The sequence below is a fragment of the Hemitrygon akajei genome, chromosome 13 (genome assembly GCF_048418815.1).
Source record: "Hemitrygon akajei chromosome 13, sHemAka1.3, whole genome shotgun sequence".
Classification (NCBI taxonomy): Eukaryota; Metazoa; Chordata; class Chondrichthyes; order Myliobatiformes; family Dasyatidae; genus Hemitrygon; species Hemitrygon akajei.
The window spans coordinates 2,468,038-2,495,577 of record NC_133136.1 but is presented as its reverse complement, the minus strand read 5'-3'; the positions used below and the strand labels follow the sequence as shown (position 1 = coordinate 2,495,577).

Sequence of the window (27,540 nt, the reverse complement as noted above, 5' to 3'; positions counted from 1 at the left end):
TTTGTGTGTGTTGCTCGGATTTCCAGCATCTGCAGATTTTCTTTTGTTTGTGGCAAGAAATATAAGGTTGTTATAGGAGGTGATTTTAACTTTCCCCAAATTGACCGGAAATCTCATTATGTAAATAGACTAGATGGGATAGAGTTTGTCAAATGTGTTCAGGGAAAGTTTCCTTAATTAGTATGTAAAATTCTAATGAGACAGTGTGCGATACTAGATTTGTTGTCGGGGAATGAGACAAGGCAGGTGGCAGAGGTTTGTGTCAGTAAACACTTTGCATCTAGTGGTCACAATGCCATTAGTTTCAAAGTAAATATGAAAAAAATAGGTCTGGTTCATGGGTTGAAATTCTAAATTGGAGAAAGGACAATTTTGGTGCTATCAGAAAGGATCTAGCAAGTGTGGATTGGGGCAGGCTGTTTTCTGGCAAAGGTATAATTGGTAAGTGGGAGGCCTTCAAAAGTGAAATTTTGAAGTTTCAGAGCTTGTATTATGCCTTGAAACATAAAGATAACAGAAGTAGGGAACTTTGGTTTTCAAGAGATATTGGGGTCCTAGTAAAGAAAAGAAAGGAGGTGCATTGCAGTTATAGGCAGGTAGGAACAAATGAGGTGTTAATGGAGTGTAAGAAATGCAAGAGAATACTTAAGAAAGAAGTCAGGAGGGCTAAAAGAAAACATGAGGTTGCCATAACAGGCAATGTGAAGGAGAATCTCAAGGGATTCTACAGATATGTTAAGAGCAAAAGGATTACCAGTGACAAAATTGGTCCTCTGGAGGATCAGAATGGTAATCCACGCAAGGAGCAAAAAGAGATGGGGAAGATCTTAAATGCATTTGTTGTATCTGTATTTAGTCAGGAAACAGACAGACATTGGCTTTGTGGTAGAAACCTGAGTGTGGTAGCAGATGGTTTCCTCTCTGACTGGAGTGCCGCAGAGATCAATGCTGGGTCCATTGTTGTTTGTCATTTACTGTATATCAGTGATCTAGATAATAATGCGGTTAACTGGATCTGCAAATTTGTGGATGACATCAAGATTGGAGGTGTAGTGGAAAGTGAGGATGGATATCATGGCTTACAGAGGAATCTGGACCAGCTGGAAAAATGGACTGAAAAATAGCAGATGGAATTTAATGCAGGCAAGTGCAAAGTGTTACAGTTCAGTAGGACCAACCAGGGTAGATCTCACACAGTGAATTGGGAAGGCGCTGAGGAGTGCAGTAAAACAAAGGTACCTGGGAATTTCGGCCCATATAATTCATTGAAAGTGGTGTCACAGGGTTGTAAAGAAAGTTTCTGGCACACTAGTCTTCACAAATCAAAGTACCGAGGAGAGGACATGGGATGTTATTTTGAAGTTGTATAACATATTGATGAGGCCTAATTTGCTGTATTGTGTGCAAATTTGAACACCGACCTGGAGTACAGAGAAATTTTATGAGGATGTTGCTGGGTCTGGAGGACCTGAGTTATAAGGAAGGATTGAATAGATTAGGACTTTATTCCTTGCAACATTAAAGATTGAGAGATTTGATGGAGGTATACAAAGTTATGAGGGTATAGGTAGGGTAAATACAATCAGACTTCTTCCACTGAGGTTGGGTGAGACGACAACTGGAGGTCATGGGTTCGGGGTGATAGGTGAAAATTTTAAGGGGAATATGAGGGGAAACTTCTTCACTCAGAGAGTCATGAGAGTGTGGAATGAGCTGCCAGTGCAAGTGGTGCAAGTTAGCTCTATTTCAAAGTTTAAGAGAAGTTCATATAGGTGTATGGATAGTAGGGATACAGAGGGCTATAGGCCTGGTGCAGATCGATGGGAGTAGGCAGGTTAAATTATTTTGGCATGGACTAGATAGGCTGAAGGTCCGTTTCAGTGCTGTGTTTTTCTATGACTCTATAAGGAAAGTTTCCGAGACCCTCCAGTACCAGTCTGCAGTTGTTTTAGTAAAGCATTGGTGAAACATGCAAAAGTGGAGGTTGATAGGTTCTTGATTAGTCAGGAAATCATTGGTTACAGGGAGAAGTCAGGAGAATAGTGTTGAGAGGGATAATAAATCAGCCATGATGGAATGGTGGAGCAGATTTGATGGGCCAAATAGAAAATTCTGATCCTGCAACTTATGGTCTTGAATGTGAGGTGATCCAATGTGGGAGAACTAATCAAGGTATGAATGATAGGAGCCCAGGGAATTCTGAGGATCAGGGTAGACATCAGTGTACTATACAAGTTTCTCCGATAAGTATCCTGGGAAGTAAAACAGGGAAGTGATGCACAGCACTGACCCTGGAACACTGCCACGTTGACTCATCACTGACTCCAGCTCATCCAGGAAGATGGTGGAAGGAGCATGAAATCGAGCAAGTTCAAACAGCACCTGGCAAACACAAGAAGGATAACACCTATAAACAACTATTCTCAAACAAGAAAAGTGCTATCCAAAGTAAGATCACATCCACTGAGGAAAATTGGGAGCGGGGGGGAGGGGGGTAGAGAGGCAGAGAGGCAAACATTATTTAAACAGTTTGCAAATGGGTGGCGCAGTTTCTATACATTTGATGAAGTATCCAAACATTCTAACTGGTTGCATCACAATCGGACAGAGAGGGGCCACTGCACAGGATGGGGAAAAGCTACTGAGTTCCTCCAACCTTCTGCGTATGCTGCTCTCAATGGACCCTTTGGAGTGGAAGAGACTCACTGTTTACCAATATTTCCTTTTCCCATTGACAAAAGTAAGCTAAATATGGACTGGAGTCTTGGCAGTATGCATCAGTGTCAATATCACACATTCCAATAACTATGTTCCCAGTTAAAAGGCTTAAGACAAAATGGTTGTGGCAGAAAAACAATGAATTCGTTCAATAGAATCAATGCTTCCTACCCGGACAAGTTTCTCAGAGTCACCTCTCCATTTGCTGACAATGGTAGAAGCTGAAATGTTGAAGAACGTTGTGTTACATTCAGTGGCCACAGCCTTTGCCAGCAAAGTTTTTCCGGTACCTTATTAAAATACAATAATTAATATGACACAAAATGGCCCTGTAAGAAAAGAATTTATTTGCACAGTCATTGAAAAAAATACTTCTGAAATAACAATTTCTGCAATGTTATAGGCAACAGTGAAAACATAAAGTAATCATAATATGATAGGATAAGTGAGTGGACAGACAGCATTTTACTCTCAGTTGAAACATTTAACAACATACAGGTGCATTTACGGTGGGTGAAGGGCCAGGTTCAAAGGAGATGTAAGGGGCAAGTTTTTATTTGTACAAAGAGAGTGCTTGGTGCCTGGAAAAGACTGCCCAGTGTGATGGCAGAAGAAAATACAATAGAGTCAGAGCACGACTGCACAGAAAATGGAGTCTTGGACCAGAGGGCATAGCATCAGAATACAGAAATGTCCATTAGAACAGAGATGATTAGCAATTTCTTTAGCCAAAGGGTGGTGAATCTGTGGAATTCATTGCCACAGATGACTGTGGTGACCAAGTCATTGGGTTTATCTAAACCAGAGGTTGATAGGTTCTTGATTAGTCAGAGTGTCAAAGGATATGGGGAGAAGGCAGGAGAATGGGGGTTGAGAGGGATGATCAAATGGCAAAACTTGATGAATTGAATGGCCTAGTTCTGCTCTTACATCTTATGGTCATCTGGAAACAAGCCTTTCAGCCCATCTAGTTCATGTCAGCCAAGTTCTACCTACCTGCATCTGTACCATAGCATTCCATACCCCTCTCTCTAAGTATCAAACTTCAATCAAACCCACATCCATCACTCCCGCTGGCAGCTTGATCAACACACTCTCACCACCCTCTGAGTGAAAAAATTCTTAAGACCATTAGACTATAAGACATACAGTACCTATAAAAAGCAACACGTACAACAAGCTGAAGGAACTCAGCAGGTTGGGCAGCATCCACGGAAACAAGCAATCAATGTTTTGGGCCTTTCAATGTTGACGAGTCCTGATGAAGGGTCTCGGCCCGAAATGTTGACTGCTTGTTTCCACGGATGCTGCCCGACCTGCTGAGTTCCTCCAGCTTGTTGTACGTGTTGCTTTGATCCCAGCATCTGCAGTGTACTTTGTGTTTACCTATAAAAAGTATTCACCCTTTTTGGAAGTTTTCATGTTTTATTGTTTTACAGCATTGAATTACAGTGGATTTAATTTGGCTTTTTTGACACTGATCAACAGAAAATGATACGTGTCAAAGTGAAAACAGATCTCTACGAAATGATCTAAACTAATTACAAATATAAAACATGTACCATATAGCCCATATTATAATAAGGGACTACTTTATGTTGTAGTGACACATTGTTGCATGCGCTATTAGGCATGTATGGATCTGTAAATATGTGTGCTAAAGTTCGGACTCTACCAGTAAAGAACCGTGGAAACTTAGTTCCCATCTCCAATGTTGTTATTAATAATATAGTTGTGTAAACAGGCCACATACACAACAAATTGGCAATGAGAATTATGAACCTACATCTTATTGGAACACCGTATTTCATTAATAATGAGATTCAGTAGAGAAGAGAGAGAAGGGAGATGAAAAGGAGCAACACACACATCTAGATGGAGCGCACTCATGGCGCTAGCAAAAAGGACACATGAGTCACGTGGAACGTGCTGTGACTACAAGGAGCTAGCTAAAAAGAGCTAGGGAAAACTGAGCTAAATTAACATAACATAGATGACAATCATTGGAACCATTACAGCATTTGATAGTGGCATTGAAAACTGGGCAACTTACATTGAAAGAGTGGAGTTATATTGTGATGCTGACGGGGTTAATGATGAAAAGAAAGCCAGCGTCTTACTGAGGCTATGTCCACACTACACCGGATAAATCCATAACCGAAGCTTTTTCTCTTCGTTTTTACCCTCCATCCACACTAAAACGGCGTTTTCGTCCCCCGAAACCGGAGCTTTTCAGAAACACTTTCCAGGGTGGGTATTTATGAAAACACTGCTCAGGCAGATCAGTGTGGACAGGGTAACCGGAAAAATCTGAAAATGCTATCGGACGGCAGCACGCTATTTCATTGTTTTCTTGAACGCAACCTAACAATTTCAGAACAGATGGTAACAAGACTGAAGCCAGAAGAGTTAGAAATGTACTCACCAAATACTTTGACCAAATACTTACTGAATAAATAAGTACACTCACTTTGCTCTGTTTTCTGTCCTTGCTCGTATGAAGGTGGTTTACCTATTTATGCAAGTACTTCTCTGACAATAGATGTGTAACAGCCTAATGTAACATTGTATGGAAATACAAGGTAACACTGATGCAGACATGTTTTATACATTTAATAAGGTCCTTTATTAATGCAACAGAGTTAGTCAGTTTTTCAATGTTTGTCATCAGCCGGGTCAATCTGTCTGTGAACTCCCTGTCGGTTGCCTCCATACGCTCCAGTATTCGTTTTTTTTTAAAGTTCTGCGTGAGAGCCAACAGCTGTCCGTCATTTTAAGTTTCTCTAGTCTGTAACTACACAAACACGCACTTTTACGGCGAGATTCGACACCAAACATGTCGCTTGTTTTCAGTAGATGTGTCCTGCACATGCCCAGTAGGAGGAGATTCGCCGAAATCTCTGTTTCAATGTGGATAGAGATATTTTCAAAAATGCATAGTGTGGATGCCTATCGTTTTTATGCGAAACCAGCGTTTTCAAAATTATCCTGTTTAGTGTGGATGTAGCCTCAGTATTATGGGAGCAAAAACATACGGGCTGCTATGGAGCAAACACGAGGAAATCTGCAGATGCTGTAAATTCAAACAACACACAAAATGCTGGTGGAACACAGCAGGCCAGGCAGCATCTATAAGGAGAAGCACTGTCAATGTTTCAGGCCGAGACCCTTCGTCAGGACTAACTGAAAGGAAAGATAGTAAGAGATTGATGCGGGCTGCTATGGAGCTTGTTAACCCCTGAAAAGCCAGCTGACAAAACATTCAAGCAAATAGTAGACACTCTTCAACAGCATTTAAACCTCAAACCACTGGTCATTGCTGAAAGATTTAAATTTCACAATCAGAGCAAAAATGAAAGCATTTCTGAATATTGTGCTGAATTGCGCGAATTATCAGAACATTGTCAATTTGGAGCTGGTCTATCGGACGCATTGAGGGACAGATTAGTGTGTGGCATGCACTGTGAAAACACAGAAGAACCTCCTGTGTGAAAAAGACCTTACATTAGAGAAGGCGCTGAACATTGCAATATCATTGGAAATAGCAGCACAGGATGCTTCAGAGATACAACAAAAATCTCTGGAATATGCTACAAATAAAATATCACTGAACAGAAATGAAGGAAAGAAATGTTACCGTTGCGGGAACATGTCACATGACCATGAGGACTGTTGGTTTGAAGACAAAGAATGCAGAAACTGTGGCAAACAGGGCCACATTGGCAGAGTATGCAAAGCTAGTAAACAGCAGAAAGGGGACAAAATACAGAGAAACAAGAAACCCCTGAAAGGAAAATACAACAATGTACACAAAATGAAAGAAAGCAGCTCTGGTGAAAATGACTTAGACAAAAGTGAATTGTCTTGTCTGCAACTTCACAGCGTGAAAGAGACAGATGATCGAAGAGTAATATGGATCACTCCACAAGTGGCAGGTGTGAGACTGAAAATGGAGTTGGACACAGGCTCAGCTTTAACAGTGATCTCTGTACACGACTATAAATGACAGTTTTCTCACAAAGCTCTGAAACGAACTAAACTACTGCTAAAGACTTCCACAGGACAGAAAGTGTGTCCCAAAGGTAAAATTAAAGTGACAGTGACCTACTGAGACAAAACACAGCAGCTGAACCTCTATGTACTGAAAATAGAGGACCACTGTTGCTGGGACGTGAATGGCTCAGGAAAATCCAGTTGGATTGGCACACCATCAAGGCACTAGTTGTGTCAGCAAAGGAGGACAGCAAGGCCACATCTGAGAGACTGTCACAAATACTTGCTGACTGAGGAAGTGTTCATGAAAGGATTAGGAACACTTAAGGGCATGAAGGCAAAGATTGACATTGAGGAAAATGCATGTCCAAAATTTCACAAAGCCTGACCAGTGCCGTATGCAATCCGTCCTACAGTGGAGGCTGAGCTAAGAAATCCTAAGCAGACTGGGCTCCTGTCAAAGGTGGACCGGAGTGAATGGGCCATGCCTATTGTTCCAGTGATGATGGAAACCTCCAGCACAAAACCAGTAAAACCAAGCAAGGTGCGCATATGTGGAGACTTTAAAGTGACTGTTAACCCAGTTCTCCGCACGGTACAGTATCCCCTACCCCGTATTGAGGACATCTTTGCTTCCCTGTCAGGAAGGGAACATTTCACAAAAATCGATTTGGCCCAGGCTTATCTCCAAATGGAAATCAATGATGCATCCAAGAAATACCTGACAATAAATACACACAAAGGACTTTACCAGTACAAGTTGATGTTTGGGATAGCATCAGCTCCTGCAATCTGGTAAAGGGCGATGGACCAGGTCCTGCAGGGGATTCCAGGGACTCAGTGTTACCTGGATGACATCATTGTCACTGGCAAAGATGACAACGAACATCTTTCTAACCTTGAACAAGTGCTCACCAGGTTACGAGAATATGGGCTCAGAGCTAATCGACAGAAATGTGAGTTTTTCAAAAAGGAAATCTCATACTGTGGGCATGTGATCAACACGGATGGCTTACACATGTCTCAAGATAAGATAGGAGCAGTGCTTAAGGCACCACCACCTGAAAATGTGTCTCAGCTGAGAGCATATCTTGGACTACAGAACTGTTACCACAAGTTCTTGTCTAACCTATCCACTGTCCTACACCCACTAAATGCACTATTACAGACAGGGACACAATGAAAGTGGACTGAGAGCTGTGAGAAAGCGTTTCAAGAAACTAAAAGACTCATAACTTTGGAAAGGGTGCTCATGCACTTTGACCCCTCCTTACCAATCCGACTGGCTTGTGATGCCTCACCCCCTGAGATAGGAGCTGTGTTATTGCACAGTTTCCAGATGGCTCAGAAAGACCAATAGCCTTTGCCTCAAGAACGCTAACTTCAGCTGAACACAACTACGCACAGATTGACAGAGAGGCCCTAAGCCTCGTGTGGGGAGTCAAGAAATTCAGTCACTACCTGTACGGTCAAAAGTTTACCCTGTCGACTGATCATCAGCCTCTCGAGTCAATCTTCAACCCAGGTAAAGGCATTCCAGTGATGACAGCACAAAGGCTGCAGCGATGGTCTCTTTTCTTAGGAGGTCACATGTATGACGTTGAACACAAGGGGACCAAACAACATGGCAATGCAGATGGTTTGTCATGTTTACCACTGCCGACTTCAGAGATAACTACACAAATGGATTCAGCAGAGGTCTTTCATACAACAATAGTTGAACAATTACCAGTGACAAACAGCTTCGTTGAAAGAGAAACACGCAATGACCCTATGTTGTCAAAAGTGTATGACATCACAGTAAAGGGATGGCCAGCACATGGTAACACACTGTTTCCAGCCTTCTCAGCAAGGAAGGAGCAGTTGTCAGTGTGTCGGGGAACATTAATGTATGGTTCACGAGTTGTGATTCCTCCCAAGCTACGCACCAGAGTACTGGAGGAACTGCATAAGGGGCACCGTGAAGATGAAAAGTCTTGCCCGTGCCTATGTGTGGTGGCCGGGAATTGATAAACAGATTGAGGACTTGACCAGGAACTGCTCTGGATGTCAAAAGATCCAGAACACACCACCACAAGCCCCTCTCCATCCATGGAAATGGCCCTCATCACCATGGCAACAAGTGCACCTTGACTTTGCTGGAGCATTCATGGACTCTATCTTTTTAATTGCCTTTGAAGCACATTCCAAATGGTCAGAGGTCATCAAAATGAAGACAGCCACTTCAGAAAAGACCATTACAGTGCTGAGGGCCATATTTGCCAGGAATGGCATACCAGAACAAATCTGCACAGACAATGGATGACAATTTGTCTCTGAAGAATTCCAAAGTTTTGTGAAGAACAATGGAATCAAGCACTTTACATCTGCCCCTTACCATCTATCCACAAATGGTTTGGCAGAAAGACTTGTACAGATATTCAAGAAAGCCATCAAGGCAAGGGACAGCTAAAATCAACCACTACAACACAAGATAGACAACTTCCTCCTTGCCTAAAATAATGCAGTACATGCAACCGGTAATCAGACTCCAGCAATGATGTTTCTGAACAAGAACCTGAGGTCCTACATGGATCTTCTCAAACCAGATGTACAGCAGTAGGTGGAGAACAGACAGTTCAAACACTTGAATGCCAAATCAACACGGCGCTTCAGTGTGGGACAGTTAGCTCTTGCACATGATTACTGGACTGAAAAGTGGCAGCTGGGTACAATTTCCGCCATAGACGGGCCACTGATGTGTACAGTGGAGATGGGAGACAATGTATGGAGACGTCATGTGGATCAAATCCTGGAAGCTCAGGTGAAAAACACAACAACACTTTGCCTGGCTTCCCCTGACACAGAAGCAAACACTCCTGATGTGACTACATCAGCCTCATCTACAGATAAGCTTTGCCTGGACTCACCTGACATAGAAGCAAACACTCCTGATGTGACCACATCAGCATCATCTACAGATAAGCCCGTCATCAGTGCTGATAACCCACCTGATGTACCTGTGGAGACTCATTCCCCAAAGCAAACGTTTCAGGTCAGACATTACCTGGAGAGGCAGAGAAGACCTCCCCAGAGACTTGAGTTATAAATGGGTCTTAGACAAAAAGTAAAAAGTAGAAAGAGTGGGAGCAGTTTTGCAAAGAAGAATGGAGAAAAATTGTAGTGTCCAGATGAGTAAAGGTGATAGAAACCTATTACCACAGACTCAAGGCTATAATTTGTGCCAAAGTTACAACCACTAAATACTGACTTGAAGGGGGTGAATACCTATGCAATTACTTGGTGTTTTAAATTTGTAATTCATTTAGATTACTTTGTAGAGATCTGTTTTCACTTGGACACAAAAAGTATTTTCCTGTTGATCAGTGTCAAAAAAGCCAAATAAAATCCACTGTGATTTAGTGTTGTAAAACAATAAAACATGAAAACTTCTGGGGGGAGGTTGAATACATTTTATGGGATCTCATTCAACCTCATACACCTGCCCTCTCACCATATCCTTTGATGCCTTGACCAATCAGCAATCTATCAACTTCTACTTTAAATATACCCACGGACTAGGCCTTAACCGCAGTGTGTGGCAGAGCATTGCACAGATTCACCACTCTGTGGCTAAAATAAAATCCTCCTGTTTTAAAAGGTTGCCCCTCAATTTTGAAGCTGTGCCCTCCAGTTCTGTATACCCCCACCAGAGCCAAACATCCTCACCACATCCATCTTATCTGGTCATACAAACATAGAAAATCTACAGCACAATACAGTCCCTTCGGCCCACAAAGCTGTGCCAAACATGTCCTTACCTTAGAAATTACCTAGGGTTACCTGTAGCCCTCAAATTTTCTAAGCTCCATGCACCTTTCCAAAAGTCTCTTAAAAGACCCTATTGTATCCACTTCCATCACCGTTACCAACAGCCCATTCCATGCACTCACCACTCTCTGCATAAAAAAACTTACCCCTGACATCTCCTCTGTACCTACTTCTAAGCACATTAAAACTGTGCCCTCTTGTGTTATCCATTTTAGCCCTGGGAAAAAGCCTGTGACTATCCACACGATCAATGCCTCTCATCATCTTGTACACCTCTATCAGGTCACCTCTCATCCTCCGTCACTCAACCTATTCTCAAAAGGAATGCTCCCCAATCCAGGCAACATCCTTGTAAATCTCCTCTGCACCCTTTCTATGGTTTCAACATCCTTCCTGTAGTGAGGTGACCAGAACTGAGCACAGTACTCCAAGTGGGGACTGAGCATGGTCCTATATAGCTGCAACATTACCTCTCACTTCTAAACTGAATCCCACGGTTGATGAAGGCCAATGCACTGTATGCCTTCTTAACCACAGAGTCAACCTGCATAGCAGCTTTGACTGTCCTATGGACTTAGACCCCAAGGTCTCTCTGATCTTCCACACAGCCAAGAGTCTTTCCATTAATACTATATTCTACCATCATATTTGACCTACCAAAATCAACTATCTCACACTTATCTGTGTTGAACTCCATCTGCCACTTCTCAGCCCAGTTTTGCATCCTATCAATGTCCCGCTGTAACCTCTGACAGCCCTCCACACTATCCACAACACCCCCAACCTTTGTGTAATCAGCAAACATACTAACCCATCCCTCCACTTCTTCATCCAGGTCATTTATAAAAATCATGAAGAGTAGGGTCCCAGAACAGATCCCTGAGGCACACTACTGGTGACAGACCTCAATGCAGAATATGACCCGTCTATAACCACTCTTTGCCTTCTGTGGGCAAGCCAGTTCTGGATCCACAAAGCAATGTCCCCTTGGTTCCCATGCCTCCTTACTTTCTCAATAAGCCTTGCATGGGGTACCTTATCAACTGCCTTGCTGAAATCCATATATGCTATATCTACTGCTCTACCTTCATCAATGTGTTTAGTCACATCCTCATAAAATTCAATCAGGCTCGTAAGACATAGCCTGCCTTTGAGAAAGCCATGCCAAATGTTCATAAATCGTGTCTCTCAGGATCTTCTTCATCAGCTTACCAACCACTGAAGTAAGACTCACAGGTCTATAATTTCCTGGGCTATCCCTACTCCTTTTCTTGAATAAGGGAACAACATCTGCAACTCTCCAATCCTCCAAAACTTCTTCCATCCCCAATGATGCAAAGATCATCGCCAGAGGCTCAGTAATCTCCTCACTCGCCTCCCACAGTAGCCTGGGGTACATCTCATCCGGTCCCAGTAACTTATCCAACTTGATGCTTTCCAAAAGCTCCAGCAGATCCTCTTTCTTAATATCTACATGCTCAAGCTATTCAGTCCGTGGTAAGTCATCCGTACAATCACCAAGATCCTTTTCATAGTGAATACTGAAGCAAAGTACTCATTAAGTACCTCTGCTATTTCCTCCAGTTCCTAGCTCTTCTCCTTGACTAGATTTACAACAATCTTTGTACACCACAATTCCTGTACCCTACCATCTTTTCCCTGTCTCATTGGAACATACCTATGCAGAACTCCTGCAAATATTCTGAATTTCTTGATTTAATGTTATGTAATGAACAGGATTTGATAAGCGATCTCGCAGTAAAGGAGCCATTAGGAGGTAGTGATCACAATATGATAAGTTTTTATCTGCAATTTGAGAAGGATAAGGGCAGCTCGGAGGTGTCAGTGTTGCAGATGAACAGGGGAAACTATGGAGCCATGAGGGAGGAGCTGGCCAAAGTTGACTGGACGGATAGCCTAGCAGAAAAGACAGTGGAACAGCATTGGCAGGTATTCTTGGGAATAATGCACAAGGTGCACAATCAGTTCATCCCCCAGAGAAGGAAGGATTCAAAGGGGGAAAAGGGGCCACAGTGGTTGACAAAGGAAGTCAGAGATTGCATAGCATTAAAAAAAAAAGGAAATATGACAGAGCTAAGGTGAGTGGGAGGACAGATGATTGGGAAGTGTTTAAGGAACAACAGAACTTAACTAAAAAGACAATACGGGGAGAAAAAATGAGGTACGAACGCAAGCTAGCCAGGAATATAAAGGAAGATAGCAAAAGCTTTCTTAGGTATGTGAAGAGAAAGGAGATAGTTAAGAACAATGTTGGGCCCTTGAAGAATGAATTGGGCACCTATTGTAAAAAAAAATCCCCTGAACATTTGCCATATTTCTTCCGTACATTTCCCCAAGAACATCTGTTCCCAATTTATGCTTCCAAGTTCCTGCCTGATAGCCTCATATTTCCCCTTACTCCAATTAAACGCTTTCCTAACTTGTCTGATCTTATCCCTCTCCAATATGGTAAAGGAGATAGAATTGTGATCACTATTTCCAACATGCTCTCCCACTGAGAGATCTGACACCAGACCAAGTTAATTTCCCAATACCAAATCAAGTACAGCCTCTCCTCTTGTAGGCTTCCCTACATATTGTGTCAGGAAACCTTCCTGAACACACCTAACAAACTCCACCCCATCTAAACCCCTCGCTCTACGGACAGGCCAATCAATACTTGGGAAATTAAAATCTCCCACCACAACAACCCTGTTATTATTGCTCCTTTCCAGAATCTGTCTCCCTATCTGCTCCTCGATGTCCCTGTTATTATTGGGAGGTCTATAAAAAAACCATCCAGTAGAGTTATTGACCCCTTCCTGTTCCTAACTTCCACTCACAGAGACTCTGTAGACAATGCCTCCATGTCTTCCTCCTTTTCTACAGCCATGACACTATCTCTGATCAACAGTGCCACGCCCCCTCCTCTTTTGCCTCCCTCCCCGTCCTTTCTGAAACATCTAAAGCCTGGCACTCAAAGTAACCATTCCTGCCCCTGACCCATCCAAGTCTCTGTAATGGCCACCACATCATAGCTCCAAGTACTGATCCACGCTCTAAGCTCATCCGCTTTGTTCATAATACTCCTTGCATTGAAATAGACACAGCTCAAACCATCGCTCTGAGTGCATCCCTTCTCTATCACCTGCCTATCCTCCCTCTCACACTGTCTCCAAGCTTTCTCTATTTGTGAGCCAACCGCCTCTTCTTCCATCTCTTCAGCTTGGTTCCCACCCCCCAGCAATCCTAGTTTAAACTCTCCCTAATAGCCTTAGCAAACCTCCCCGCCAGGATATTGGTCCCCCTGAGATTCAACATTCGGTAGGTTTAAATGAGATCCCCCTACATTCTTCTAAATTCCAGTGTGTACAAGCTCTAAAGCTGCCAAACACTCTTCATATGTTAACCCCTTCATTCCTGGAATCATCCTCGTGAACCTTCTCTGGACTCTCTCCAATGACAATACATCTTTTCTGAGAAATGGGGCCCAAAACTGTTGACAATACTCCAATTGCGACCTAACTAGTGTCTTCTCAAGGCCCAGCATTAGCTCCTAAATCCTCATGCTCCTCTGATGTTTGAATTTTCTCGCCATTTAGATAATAGTCTGAATTACAGTTCCTTTTACCAAAACACATTCTCATACATTTCCCAACACTGTATTCCATCTGCCACTTTTTTACCCATTCTTCCAATTTGTCTAGGTCCTTCTGCAATCACACTGCTTCCTCAGCACTACCTACCCCTCCAACTGTATTCAAATCAGCTGCAAACTTTGCCACAAAGCCATCAATTCCATTATCCAAATCATTGACAAACAATGTGAAAAGTAGTGGTCCCAATACTGACCCCAGAGGAAACCCAATAGTCACTGGCAGCCAACCAGAAAAGGCTCCTTTTATTTCCACTCACTGCCTTCTGCCTGTCGGCCATTCCTCTATCCCTGCTGGAATCTTTCCTGTAACACCAAAGGATTTTAACTTGTTAAGCAGCCTCATGTGAGGCACCCTATCAAATACCTTCTGAAAATCCAAGTAAATGATATCCACTGCCTCTCCTTTGTTCACCCTGCTTGTTACTTCCTCGAAGATTTCTAACAGAGTCATCAGCTAAGACTTCCCTTCACAGAAACCATGCTGACTGACTTATTTTATCATTAGTTTTTAAATACCCCAAAATCTCATCCTTAATAATGAAGTCCAACATTTTCCCAAACACTGAGGTTAGGCTAACTGGCCTATAATTTCCTTTCTTTTGCCTTCCTCCCTTCTTGAAGAGTGGAGTGACATTTACAATTCTCCAGTCCTCTGGGACCAATCCAGAATCAAGTGATTCTTGAAAGATCATGAGCAATGTATCTGTTACCTCTTCAGCAACCTCTTTCAGGACTCTGGGATGTCGTCCATCTAGCCGATGACTTACCAACCTTAAGACCTTTGAGTTTGCCTAGCACTTTCTCCTGTTTCCTAACACTCATGACCTCTGGCATACAGCTAGTGTCTTCCACAGTAAAGACTGATGCAAAGTTCTTACTAAGTTCATCTGCCATTTCTTTGTCCCCATTACTACCTCATTTTCCAGTGGTCCAATATCAACTCTCACCTCCCTTTTACTCTTTATATAACTGAAAAAACTTTTAGTATCTTGCTTTATATTATCAGCTAGTTTGCCCTTGTTTCCCTTCTTATCAGTTTTTTGGTTGCCTTTTGTTGGATTTTTAAAACTTCCCAAGCATCCAACCTCCCACTCACTTTTGCTTTACACTTTTGCCCTTTCCTTGGCTTTTATGCAGTCCTTAACTTCCCTTATCAGCCACAGTTGCCTACCCCTGCCATTTGAGAACAACTTCTTCTGTAGGACATATCTATCCTACACCTTGTGAACTATTTCCAGAAACTTCAGCCATCTCCGCTCTGCCGTCATCCCCACCAGTCTCCTCCTCCAATCCACCTAGGCAAGCTCCTCTCTCATGCCTCTTTATTCCATGTGATACTGAGATATGTGACTTGCTCCTCTCCCTCTCAAATTGCTGTATGATTTCAATCAAATTATGATCACTGTCTCCTGAGGGTTCCTTTCCATTAAGCTCCCTAATAAAATTTGGGTTATTACACAACACCCAATCTAAGATGGCCTTTGCCCGAGCAGGCTCAAGTACAAGCTGCTCCAAAAAGCTACCTCAAAGGTATTCAACAAATTCCCTCTCTTGCAATCTGACACCAACCTGATTTTCTGAATGCTTCTGCATATTGAAGTCCCGCATTACAATTATGTCATTACCCTTATTACATGCCCTTTCCAGCTCCCTTTGCAATCGCAACCTAAAATCTTGGCTACTATTTGGAGGCCTACCTATGATTCCCATGAATGGTTCTTCTCCACGTTCCCCTTAAATACTTCACCTTTCATCCTAAAGTTACGACTTGTATATGTTCAGGAGGCTCTAGAAAAGCACAAGAATGTGCACGAAATGGAAAGATATGGACATTGTGTAAGCAGAAAGGAATAGTTTAGTTGGCATTTGATTATTAATAACACCTATACCTCTGCCACATTGTTTTACAGTATTGTGCAAAATTCTTACGCACACATAAAAAAAATTCTGTCAAGTAAAGATGCTTTCAAAAATAATGAAAAGTTTATAAATTTACTATATAGAACCGTAAACAGTAAAAATCTAAATCAAGCCAATATTTGCTTTAAAACTGAATTAATTGGCTGGTAGAATGTTCCAAGCATCTTGGAGAAGTTGCCAGAGTTCTTTTACAGACTTCCGCTGTAAAATTATCCAGTGTAACATTTGATACCAGATTCCTCACTGAATCAGTGACTTAATAGGAAAGTAACAGAGACAAAATGCTGGAGGAACTCAACAAGTCAGGCAGCATCTATGGAGGAGCATAAACGGTTGACGTTTCAGGCCGAAACCCTACATCAGGACTTGGCCTGGAAGATCAACTGTCTTTTTCCCTCCATAGATACTGCCTGTCTTGCTGAGTTCTTCCACCATTGTGTGTATGTTGCTCTGGATTTTCAGCATCTACAGAATCTCTTTGTTTATTCTACAGATGCACAGGATCACTGCATGGTACAGAAACCGCTCTGTAGCGGATAGGAAGGCTCTGCAAAGAGAAGTCAAAATTGCCCAATGCATCACCGGCACAAGCCTATCCACTATCAATGACATATATACAGAAAGGTGCTGGAAAAGGGTCAGTAACATTAGGAAAGATCCCACCCATGCTGCTCATGGACTGTATGTCCCACTTCCATCGGAGAAGAGACTACTTAACATCCACAGCAAGTCCACCAGACTTAAAAACATTTACTTTCCTCAAGCAGTGAGGCTGATCAACACCTCTACCCACTAACCCACCCCTCTACTCTCCCAGTCACCACTACTTTATCATTTCCTGTCAGAGTCACCTGAAGTACAGACTCCCCTGTGCCTAGCGTCACATTGTGGACATGCAATCAATCTACGTATGTATATAAGCTATCTTATTTACATTTATTATGTTTTTTCTTATTGTGTTCTTTATCTTATTGTGTTTTTGTGCTACATCAGATCCAATTATTTCTTTCTCTTGAACACTTGCCTACTGGAAATGATATTAAGCAACTTTGAACTTGAACAGGTGAAATGTACAACTGTGTAGCTCAATTCCACATGAAACAGAACACATAAGCTCCATTCCTCTTTGGTGCTGATTTAGTTAAAGACAGTTTCAGTACAGCTAAAGGTGTTCTCACTACTCTCAGCACTCCAGAATGGCATGTGGGAAACAGAAACAGTCAGCATTTCCATTCACGGGTGACAGTATGTATTTGTAGATGACAGTTGAGTGCACACAATGGCATCACCCACTGTGGATAAATGGCCTGTCAACACTTACCCCCCAGGCACACAGACACAACTGGAAGCCTGCCAAACTCACCGCTCCATACTTCAACGACGATGAAGGAATCAAAAACATAAAATCATAGATTCTGAAGATTAACAAAGGTCTGGTAAACTGGGTATGGACAGTGAATTCCAGTTAATTGGGACACACAGGGACTAATACATTTTGGCCCAATTAGCCAAAGTTCCATAAAAATAGTTAGAAATGTTTATGAAAGACAAACTAACATTTAACTGAGTCCAAGGTTTCAAAGGTACATTTAATGTCACAGAAATATATACAATATACATCCTGAAATTCTTTTTCTTCGCAACCATCTACAGTGCCCCCAAAGAATGAATGACAGTTAAATGTTAGAACCCCAAAGATCCCCAGCTCCCTCCTCCCACATGTAAGCAGCAGCAAAGCAATGATCCCCCCCACCAGCAAATTATGCACTTAAATGAAATACAGAACAAATTAGAGCATGAACAATACTGCTACTGTACTAAAACACTGTAGTTCCTAATAGTCATTGATGGAGGAATTTATCCAGTGTACGTAGCTGTGTTCTTTTGATTGATGGTAAATGAAGAAAATCAGCACAGCACAGAAGGGCCGACTGTATAATTCTGCTCCCATGTCTTATTGTCTTATTTGTTTATAGATTTTTATTTAGAAATACAGTGCTGAACAGGCCCTTTCGGCCCAATGAGCCACGCTGACCAGCAACCCACCTACTTAACCTTAGTCTAATCACAGGACAATTTACAATGACCAATTAACTGACTAACCGGCACATCTTCAGAATGTGAGAGGAAACGGGAGCACCCGGAGAAAACCCATGCACCCACGGGAAGGAACATACAAACTTCCTTACAGAGGTTGCTGGAATTGAACTCTGAACTGCAAAGCACTGAGCTGTTATAGTGTTGTGTCAGCTGGTACACTACTGTGTTGCCCTTATGGTATTATACCATTAGCCAACCGCAAAGGGCAAGCCACACCGTTCGTATGATAATCCCAACCATCCAAAACTTGCACTCTTCTAATCTGAACTCCACTAAAGCAGCAGTTAACAAGATGGATGGAGGAACTACATCAAGTACCCCCATCACAATTCTTCCAGATCAGACACTGGCTTCATCAGCCACTTCAAGATTCAGGATACAAGATTGTTTAATGTCATTTACTGTACACAGTGTAAAGGAGAACAAAATAATTGTTACTCTGGATCCGATGCAGCACAAAAAAACCCACAAAATTTTTTTAAAAACAATAATAATTAAAAAACACAATAAACATAAATACATAAGATAGCTTATTTACATAAATTGATAGATTATACACATAATCGATTGATTGATTCTAAAGTGAAGTTGGTTGCAAATACAAGGAGACTGGAAACAGACCAATAAACAGCTTGTTTCTCAATGACAGGGCATAAAATCCCTTACCTGGTGGTCCGTAAAGTAACAGTCCTTTCCATGGGGACAGAATCCCAGTGAAGAGCTGAGGATACTGGGTGATAAGAAGTTTGGGAGTAAGCATCATTTGAATAAGACAAACAGAGGTCAAACTTTAAGTTTAAAATAACTTGCCTTAATAGGGTACACAACAGCCTCTTTAACGAGTCGCTTGGCTGGCTCCAACCCAATTATGTCATCCCATCTCACATTTGGATTATGAAGATAAATATCCTTAAGTAAATTTTAAAAAATCCAGTTCTTACAAAACTCTTCTTGAAATTGAAAATCATGTCTAAAATTTATCGTAATAAGGATAATAAGGACCTATCTATAAAACACTTCCAGTGTAAAGTTTTAACACAGCAATAGAAAACCCTGGTAATATCTAAAAGAGTGTTGTCATCAGATGCACCTTTTGTGTCCATTAGCAGAACGAGAGGAGAATCTCAGTAAAATCTATTGAATATTGAAAGGCCTAGATAGAGTGGATGTGGAGAGGACATTTCCTATAGTGGGGAAGTCTAGGACCAGAGGGCATAACCTCAGAATAGAGGGGCATCCATTTAGAACAGACAGGGGAAGCAATTTCTTTAGTCAGATGGTGGTGAATCTGTGGAATTCATTGCCACAGTCAGCTGGAGGCCAAGAGGATATACTTAAAACTTGAAGGTTGAGGGGTGCTCGATTAGTAAAAGCATCAAAGGTTATGGGGAGAAGGCAAGAGAATGGGGTTGAGAGGGATAATAATTCAGCCATGATGGGAAGTTAGAGCAGACTCGATGAGCCAAATGGCCTAATTCTGCTCCTGTGTCATATGGTTTTATGGGTTTGTATCATGATCTGATTCAGTTTAACTTTGCAGGTTCAACTTTTACATTCCCATCAGGGTACATTTAATGCTTACACATTATGCTTACCCATCTATAACATAATTAAAGTGCCTCTCCAAAAACAGATTGACTTACAGTACATTCTATTGCACATCCTAGTTATTCAAAACTACACCATGCACAGTTTGAAATAAAGATGTACAAAAAAAATAGGTGAGGATCACTATCACTATCACCTATCACCCCACCAGCCTCCGGATCCAGCATATTATCCTCCGCAACTTCCGCCACCTTCAACAGGACCCCACCACCAAGCACATCTTTCCCTCTCTACCCCTCTCTTCTTTTCGCAGGGATCGTTCCCTCTGCGACTACCCGGTCCACACGTCCCTCCCCACAGATCTCCCACCTGGCACTTATCCCTGCAAGCGTAAGTGCTACACCTGACCCCACACCTCATCTCTTACCACCATTCAGGGCCCCAAACAGTCCTTCCAGGTGAGGCAACACTTCACTTAAGAGTCTGTTGGGGTAATCTATTGCATCCGGTGCTCCCGGTGTGGTCTCCTCTACATCGGCGAGACCCGATGCAGATTGGGGGACCGCTTCGTCGAGCACCTACGCTCCGTCCGCCACAACAGACAGGATCTCCCGGTTGCCACTCACTTCAACTCTCCCTCTCATTCCCATTCGGATATGTCCATACATAGAAACATAGAAAATAGGTGCAGGAGTAGGCCATTCGGCCCTTCGAACCTGCACCGCCATTCAGTATGATCATGGCTGATCATCCAACTCAGAACCCTGTACCTGCTTTCTCTCCATACCCCCTGATCCCTTTAGCCATACATGGCCTCCTCTACTGCCATGATGAGGCCAAACTTCAGTTGGAGGAACAACATCTCATATACCGTCTGGGTAGTCTCCAGCCCCTTGGTATGAACATCGAATTCTCCAACTTCCAGTAACTCCCTCCCTCTCCCTTCGCCATCCCACCTCTACTCTGTCTCCTCTTCTAGCTGCCTATCACCTCTCATGACTCTGCCTTCTTCTAGTACCCATAGTGCTTTCCCCTTAGATTCCTTCTTCACCTCTCCGGCCTATCCCCTCCCTGCTTCCCCTCTCCTACCCCTTGATCTTTCCTCTGATTGGTTTTCCACCCTCTCCCCACCTTCTTTATAGGGCCCCAGCCCCCTCCTTCTTTAGTCCTGATGAAGGGTTTCGACCTGAAACGTCGACTGCTTCTTTCAACGGATGCTGCCCGACCTGCTGAGTTCATCCAGCTTTTTTGTACGTCTTGATTTGACCACAGCATCTGCAGTGCACTTTGTGTTTGCAGTTTGAAATATGTATTTCCATGGCTTACCCTGCTAACAACAACAGCAAGATCTCTCATTTCACCAGATGCTCCAATGAAGGCACCCAAAGGCTTTATTAATCTCTCCTACAACATAAGATAAAGGTTCAGGAAGAAACACATGAGTAGTTTTGGACCACTTCAAGAAGATAACATGTATAAAAGTCAAGCATCAATTAAGATAGAAGAGCATTCAAATGCCTACTTGCACTTGTATTTATGGAAATATTTTTAAATAATGAGCACATTTGGAGTATTGTGTTGAGTTCTAGTCACCTCATTATAGGAAGGATGTGGAAGCTGTAGAGAGAGTGCAGAGGAGATTTACCAGGATGCTGCCTGAATTTATGGAGCAGGTCTTATAAAGATAGATAGAGCGAGCTAGGGCTTTTCTCTTTGGAGTGAAGGAAGATGAAAGGTAATGATAGAAGTATACAAGGTGATAAGAGGCATACAGTAGATAGAATGGATAGCCAGACACAGTTTCCCAGGGCATAAATGGCTAATATGAAGAGCATAATTTTAAAGTGATTGTAGAAAAGCATAGAGAGGATGTCAGAGGTAACTTTTTTTTAAAAGAGTGATGGGTACATGGAAAGCTCTGTCAGAGTCAGATACGTGATGGGCATTTAAGGACCAGGCACATGAATGAAAGAGAAATGGAGGGCTATGTGGGAAGGTGAAAGGGTCAGCACAACATTGTGGACCGAAGGGCCTGTACTGTGCTGTACTATTCCATGTTCTATACTCTAAGTATTTAAGAGTTGATATTCATTAGTGCCATGGCACATAATGATTAATTATTATTTGATCAATTCAAAAAGTGCGTAAATTTCAAAGATCTTTCCTCAGACATTCCCTCAGATGAAAGGTTCCTCTGACTATCAAGTTCATTACTGTTACCCAATCCATTTTATGACTCACCGATGGGTCCTGGTTGTAATTCAGACTGTTTACTGCTATTTCATTGGATGAATCTTTAATGGCATCTTGAATTATGCCACGTAAGTCAATGATCTGACCCTGAAAACAATTTTTTTTAAAAGGGAGATATTAAAAATCAAGAGGACATGCCCAATTACTGTTGTTCGGAATTTTTCACCAGACGTTCATGTGTCTATAAATGACCAATGCCAAACTTACCCGACGGGGATGAAGTCCATCTCCAACTTTAATGGTAGACACATTCAAACCAAACTCTGAAGTTTCAGGAGTAGATGGTCCATTCTCCTGTATTAGTGACCATAACAATTCTATTATTATTGTTAAGTTATCAGATTTATTTACTTATTGCTTATTTATTGAGATACTGCGCGGAACAGATCCTTTCGACCCTTCGAGCTGTTCTGCCCAGCAATCCCCAACTTAACTCTAGCCTAATCACTGGATAATTTACAATGACCAATTAGCCTACTAACCAGTACATCTTTTGATTATGGGATGAAACTGGAGCACTTGAAGAAAACCTATGTATTCCACAGGGAGGACGTAAAGATTCCTTACAGATGACATCAGATTGGTCTCCAAACTCCAACGCCCTGAGCTGTAATCGCATGCTGCTAACCACTACAGTACCGTGGCACCATATGGTCAACTCAACAATGCTGCTGCTAAAAATTGTGTGAGTTGGGGAGCACTTTTGTCAAAGATCACTACATTTGCGATAAATGTCAAGGCATCAGCATCATGTCAGGGAGTTACGAGGGTAGCACAGAATATGAGACATTAGGGCAGGGTTTAATGGTAGGGGTCCGTGGACCCCAGATTGAGATCCACTGCATTAGGGAAAGAGAGAGTTATCCACATCATTTGCTTCAGGAGTCAATCAGAATCAGGCTTATTATCACTGGCATGTGAAGTGAAATTTGTTAACTTAGCAGCAGCAGTTCAATGTAATACCTAATAAGGAAGAAAAAATACACATAATAATAATAAATAAACAAGTAAAACAATTACAGTATACATATACTGTATTGTATACATATCAAACCCACAAAGTTTAACAGAGACCTGGAATCCTTCATTAAAAGACATGATAGCAAATAAGCAATGTTTGAAGAAGTGCAGATATTACAAAAGTGAAGGATTCCAGCCTGGCATAAAAACAATAAGGGAACAATGGCTCACAAAAGGAAGTTAGCATCAGATTCTCTGATGAGTCGTGTAAATTTACCACCCTGAGGATTGGGAGCAGTTCAATTTGATTAACAAACAAAAACAGAGCATTGGTATTGGTTTATTACTGACACATGTACAGTACTAAGATACAGTGAAAAGCTTGTCTTGCACACTGTTCATACAAATCAAAGCAATACACAATAACAATGCAGAATAAAGTGCAAAGCTACTGAAAGAGTGCAGTGCAGAAAAACGATAAAGTGCAAGATCATAACAAGGTAGATTGTGAGGTTGAGTAGGAGGGTAAACTTGCAGGGAATATAACAGTTAACTTTAGTAGCTTCCATTGGAACATAAAAGGTCAAACTAGAAACATAGAAAACCTACAGCACAATACAGGCCCTTTGGCCCACAATACCATGCTGAGCATGTACTTACATTAGAGATTACCTAGGGTTACCCATAGCCCTCTATTTTTCTAAGCTCCATGTACCTATCCAGGAGTCTCTTAAAAGACCCTATGATATCCACATTCACCACCATTGCCAGCAACCCATTCCATGCACTCACCACTCTCTGCGTAAAAAACTTACCCCTGACATCTCCTTTTTATCTACTTCTAAGCACCTTAAAACTGTGCCTTCTTGTGTTAGCCATTTCAGCCCTGGGAAAAAGCCTCTGACTATTCACACCATCAATGCCTCTCATTATCTTATACACCTCTATCAGGCCACCTCTCATCCTCCGTCACTCCAAGAAAAAAAGGCTGAGTTCACTCAACCTATTCTCATAAGGCATGCTCCCCAATCCAGGCAACATCCTTGTAAATCTCCTCTGCACCTCTATGGTTTCCACGTCCTTCCTATAGTGAGGTAACCAGAACTGAGCACAATACTCCAAATGGGGTCTGACCAGGGTCCTATATAGCTGAAACATTACCTCTCGGCTCCTAAACTCAATCCCACGGTTGATGAAGGCCAACTTTGAGTGTCCTATGGACTCGGACCCCAAGATCCCTCTGATCCTCCACACTGCCAAGAGTCTTGCCATTAATACCATTTTCTGCCATCATATTTGACCTACCAAAATGGGTTGAACTCCATCTGCCACTTCTCAGCCCAGTTTTGCATCCTATCAATGTCCCACTGTAATCTCAGACAGCCTTCCACACTATCCACAACACCCCCAACCTTTGTGTAATCAGCAAATTTACTAACCCATCCTTCCACTTCCTCATATAACCATATAACAATTACAGCACGGAAACTGGCAATCTCGGCCCTTCTAGTCCGTGCTGAACGCTTACTCTCACCTAATCCCACCTACCTGCACTCAGCCCATAACCCTCCATTCCTTTCCTGTCCATATACCTATCCAATTTTGCCTTAAATGACAAAATTGAACCTGCCTCTACCACTTCTACTGGAAGCTCGTTCCACACAGCTACCACTCTCTGAGTAAAGAAGTTCCCCCTCGTGTCATTCAGGTCATTTATAAAAATCATGAAGAGAAGGAGTCCCAGAACAGATCCCTGTGTCACACCACTGGTCACCGACCTCCATGCAGAGTATGACCCATCTACAACCACTCTTTGCCTTCTGTGGGCAAGCCAATTCTGGATCCACAAAGCAATGTCCCCTTGGATCCCATGTCTCCTTACTTTTTCAATAAGCCTTGCATGGGGTACCTTATCAAATGCCTTGCTGAAATTCATTTGCACTACAAATGTAATTCTCCTGCAGCAAGAAACAGGAGGATTCAGAATGGGAACAGGGAACTAGCACAACAATTAAACAAATATAGAACGTTGCTTCTGTGTGTAGGGAAGAGGGTATCAGTAACTTCCCATAGTGAATGGTGTTGAATTCTGATGTTTTTAATCCAAGGGCCTTTTAGAAGTCAGGAAAGAGGCACAAAATTTGTTGATTTGCGAAAATTTTAACTAAGAGTTGATAGAACAGAGTAAAGTTAAATAGACGGTTATAGTGGTGCACTAGTAAAGAGAAAACTAAGATTAAAGAAACTAAGAAGATCAAGGTGGCATTGCTTTGTTTAACTATTTTATACCCATAGATATAATGAAAATGCCAAACAAAGCTATAGATAAGAATTAACCAATTAGAAAGCGCTTATTCAAAACTGCAGTACCAGGTTAACCAATGAGAAAACACTTATCCAAGTAGTTCAGCACAAAGAAACCTCCAGAGCTTTCCAGAATTATGCTTTGTATAGCAACTAGAGGCAAATTTGAACATTGACTTCTCTAACTTCCGTTAATGCCCCTCCTCCCCTTCTTACCCCATCCCTGACATATTTAGTTGTTTGCCTGTTCTCCATCTCCCTCTGGTGCTCCCCCCTCCCCCTTTCTTTCTCCCTAGGCCTCCCGTCCCATGATCCTTTCCCTTCTCCAGCTCTGTATCACTTTCGCCAATCACCTTTCCAGCTCTTAGCTTCATCTCACCCCCTCCGGTCTTCTCCTATCATTTCGCATTTCCCCTCCCCCCACTACTTTCAAATCTCTTACTATCTTTCCTTTCGGTTAGTCCTGATGATGGGTCTCGGCCCGAAACGTCGACAGCGCTTCTCCCTATAGATGCTGCCTGGCCTGCTGTGTTCTACCAGCATTTTGTGTGTGTTGTTGTTAGAGGCAAATTAAACTGCTTTGTGCATATAAGAGCCACTTAAAATACAAGCATTTAAATAATTGTTAAACTACAAAGAAAATAATTAAACAGTAAAATCCAACATCAGCAACCAAAAATCAAATAAACTAAAGAAGTTATTATTAGAAACAAATTAGTGCTAGAGAAATTAATTGCACTGAAAGACAATAAATATTCAGAAGTTTATAACTTTCATCCCGGAGTATGTTGTCTCATTTGGCAATATACATGTGTACAGTTGAATGAAAACTGATCTTGAACTTGAATGCAAAGCTACATACGCTAGATCAGACAACTAAAATCTAAATCTATGTAGAATCAATAGAAATTTCTGCATTTGATTACTAGTACACACTGAAAATCAGGGTCCTTGTATAAATCCCTTGGGAACACTCTCTTACATTCCACCAATTGGGAAAAACATGGCTTTATCTTTTCCAACTCCCATTGCTCACATAACTCACATGCATTAGCATATACCTTCATCTTCCATTACATAATGAATCAATATTGTGGCATCTTAAACATATCGGTACATCAGCCTGCCTCATAAAACCTTAAGACAACGGAGCAGAATCAGCTTGAGTCCATCATGGCTGATTTATTATCCTTTCAGCCCCATTCTCCTGCCTTCTCCCCATAACCTTTGATGCACTGACTATCAAGCTCTGCTTTAAATATACCCAATGACCTGGCTCCACAGCCATCTATGGCAATGAATTCCACAGATTCACTGCCCTCTAGCTAAAGAAATTCCTCATCTCTTTTCTGAATTAGGTGCCTTTATTTTGAGGCTGTGCCCCCTAGTCCTAGACTCCCCCGCTAAAGGAAACATCCTCTCCAGATCCACTCTATAGAGGCCTTTCAATATTCAATAAGTTTCAATGGGATTTCCCGTCATTCTTCTAAACTCCAGAGAGTACAAGCCCAGAGCTATCCTATTAATTCCTACCCAATTACTTTGCAGTTAAGTAACTGCCAGTTTAGTAAATTCAACTTTAATGCCCCAGAAACAATTTGTTACTGGTAACCCTGTGAGATGAAGAGTAACTTTGAGAGAGCAATTATGAAAAGGCAGTAATTTGACAGCCGCAGAGTACCGTAATGTTTATCCAGCACTTGAGATAAGGGCTAAATGAGAAAATGCTAAACAGGAATTGAAAGTTAGCGGAGAAAATTTACAAGGATGTTGCCAGGACTTGAGGACCTGAGTTATAGAGAAAGGTTGAATAGGTTAGGACTTTATTCCCTAGAGAGTAGGAGAATCAGGGGAGATTTGATACTGAATACAACATTATGAAGGGTATAGATAGGGTAAATGTAAGCAGGCTTTCTCCACTGAGTTTTGGTGAGACTACAACTAGAAGTCATAGGTTAAGGGTGGAAAGTGAAATGTTTAAGGGGAACATAAGGGGAAACTACTTCACTCAGAGGGTGATGAGAGTGTGGACAAGCTGCCAGTGCAAGAGGTGGATATGGTTTTGAGCTAAAAGAAGTTTGGATAGGTACGTGGATGGGAGGGTTACGGAGGGCTATGGTCCAGGTGCAGATCAATTGGACGAAGCTCGGCATGGACTAGATGGGCCAAAGGGCCTATTTCTGTGCTGTAGTGTTCTATCAAAGCATAATGAGGGAAGTTTCAAAGCTGCAGAAATGTGTTTTTTGAGAAGAATGATGAAAATATCACGGAAGGAC

At 42.0% G+C, this 27,540-nt stretch overlaps 1 protein-coding gene across 4 annotated transcripts in view; it reads right to left on the bottom strand.

The window, feature by feature from the left end:
- Positions 1 to 27,540, bottom strand: part of katnal2 (katanin p60 subunit A-like 2) — a 116,222-nt gene that overhangs the window by 40,508 nt on the left and 48,174 nt on the right. For 3 of the 4 annotated variants that reach the window (XM_073064034.1, XM_073064036.1, XM_073064037.1), the window contains 7 exons: positions 22,208 to 22,294; positions 21,989 to 22,087; positions 21,074 to 21,151; positions 19,010 to 19,108; positions 18,866 to 18,929; positions 2,890 to 3,008; positions 2,291 to 2,382 (listed from right to left, as the gene is read on the bottom strand). In XM_073064034.1, coding sequence (XP_072920135.1) covers positions 2,291 to 2,382; positions 2,890 to 3,008; positions 18,866 to 18,929; positions 19,010 to 19,108; positions 21,074 to 21,151; positions 21,989 to 22,087; positions 22,208 to 22,294 — 638 coding nt within the window. The remainder of the gene's footprint in view (positions 1 to 2,290; positions 2,383 to 2,889; positions 3,009 to 18,865; positions 18,930 to 19,009; positions 19,109 to 21,073; positions 21,152 to 21,988; positions 22,088 to 22,207; positions 22,295 to 27,540) is intronic. The other variant, XM_073064035.1, reaches the window with a different exon arrangement.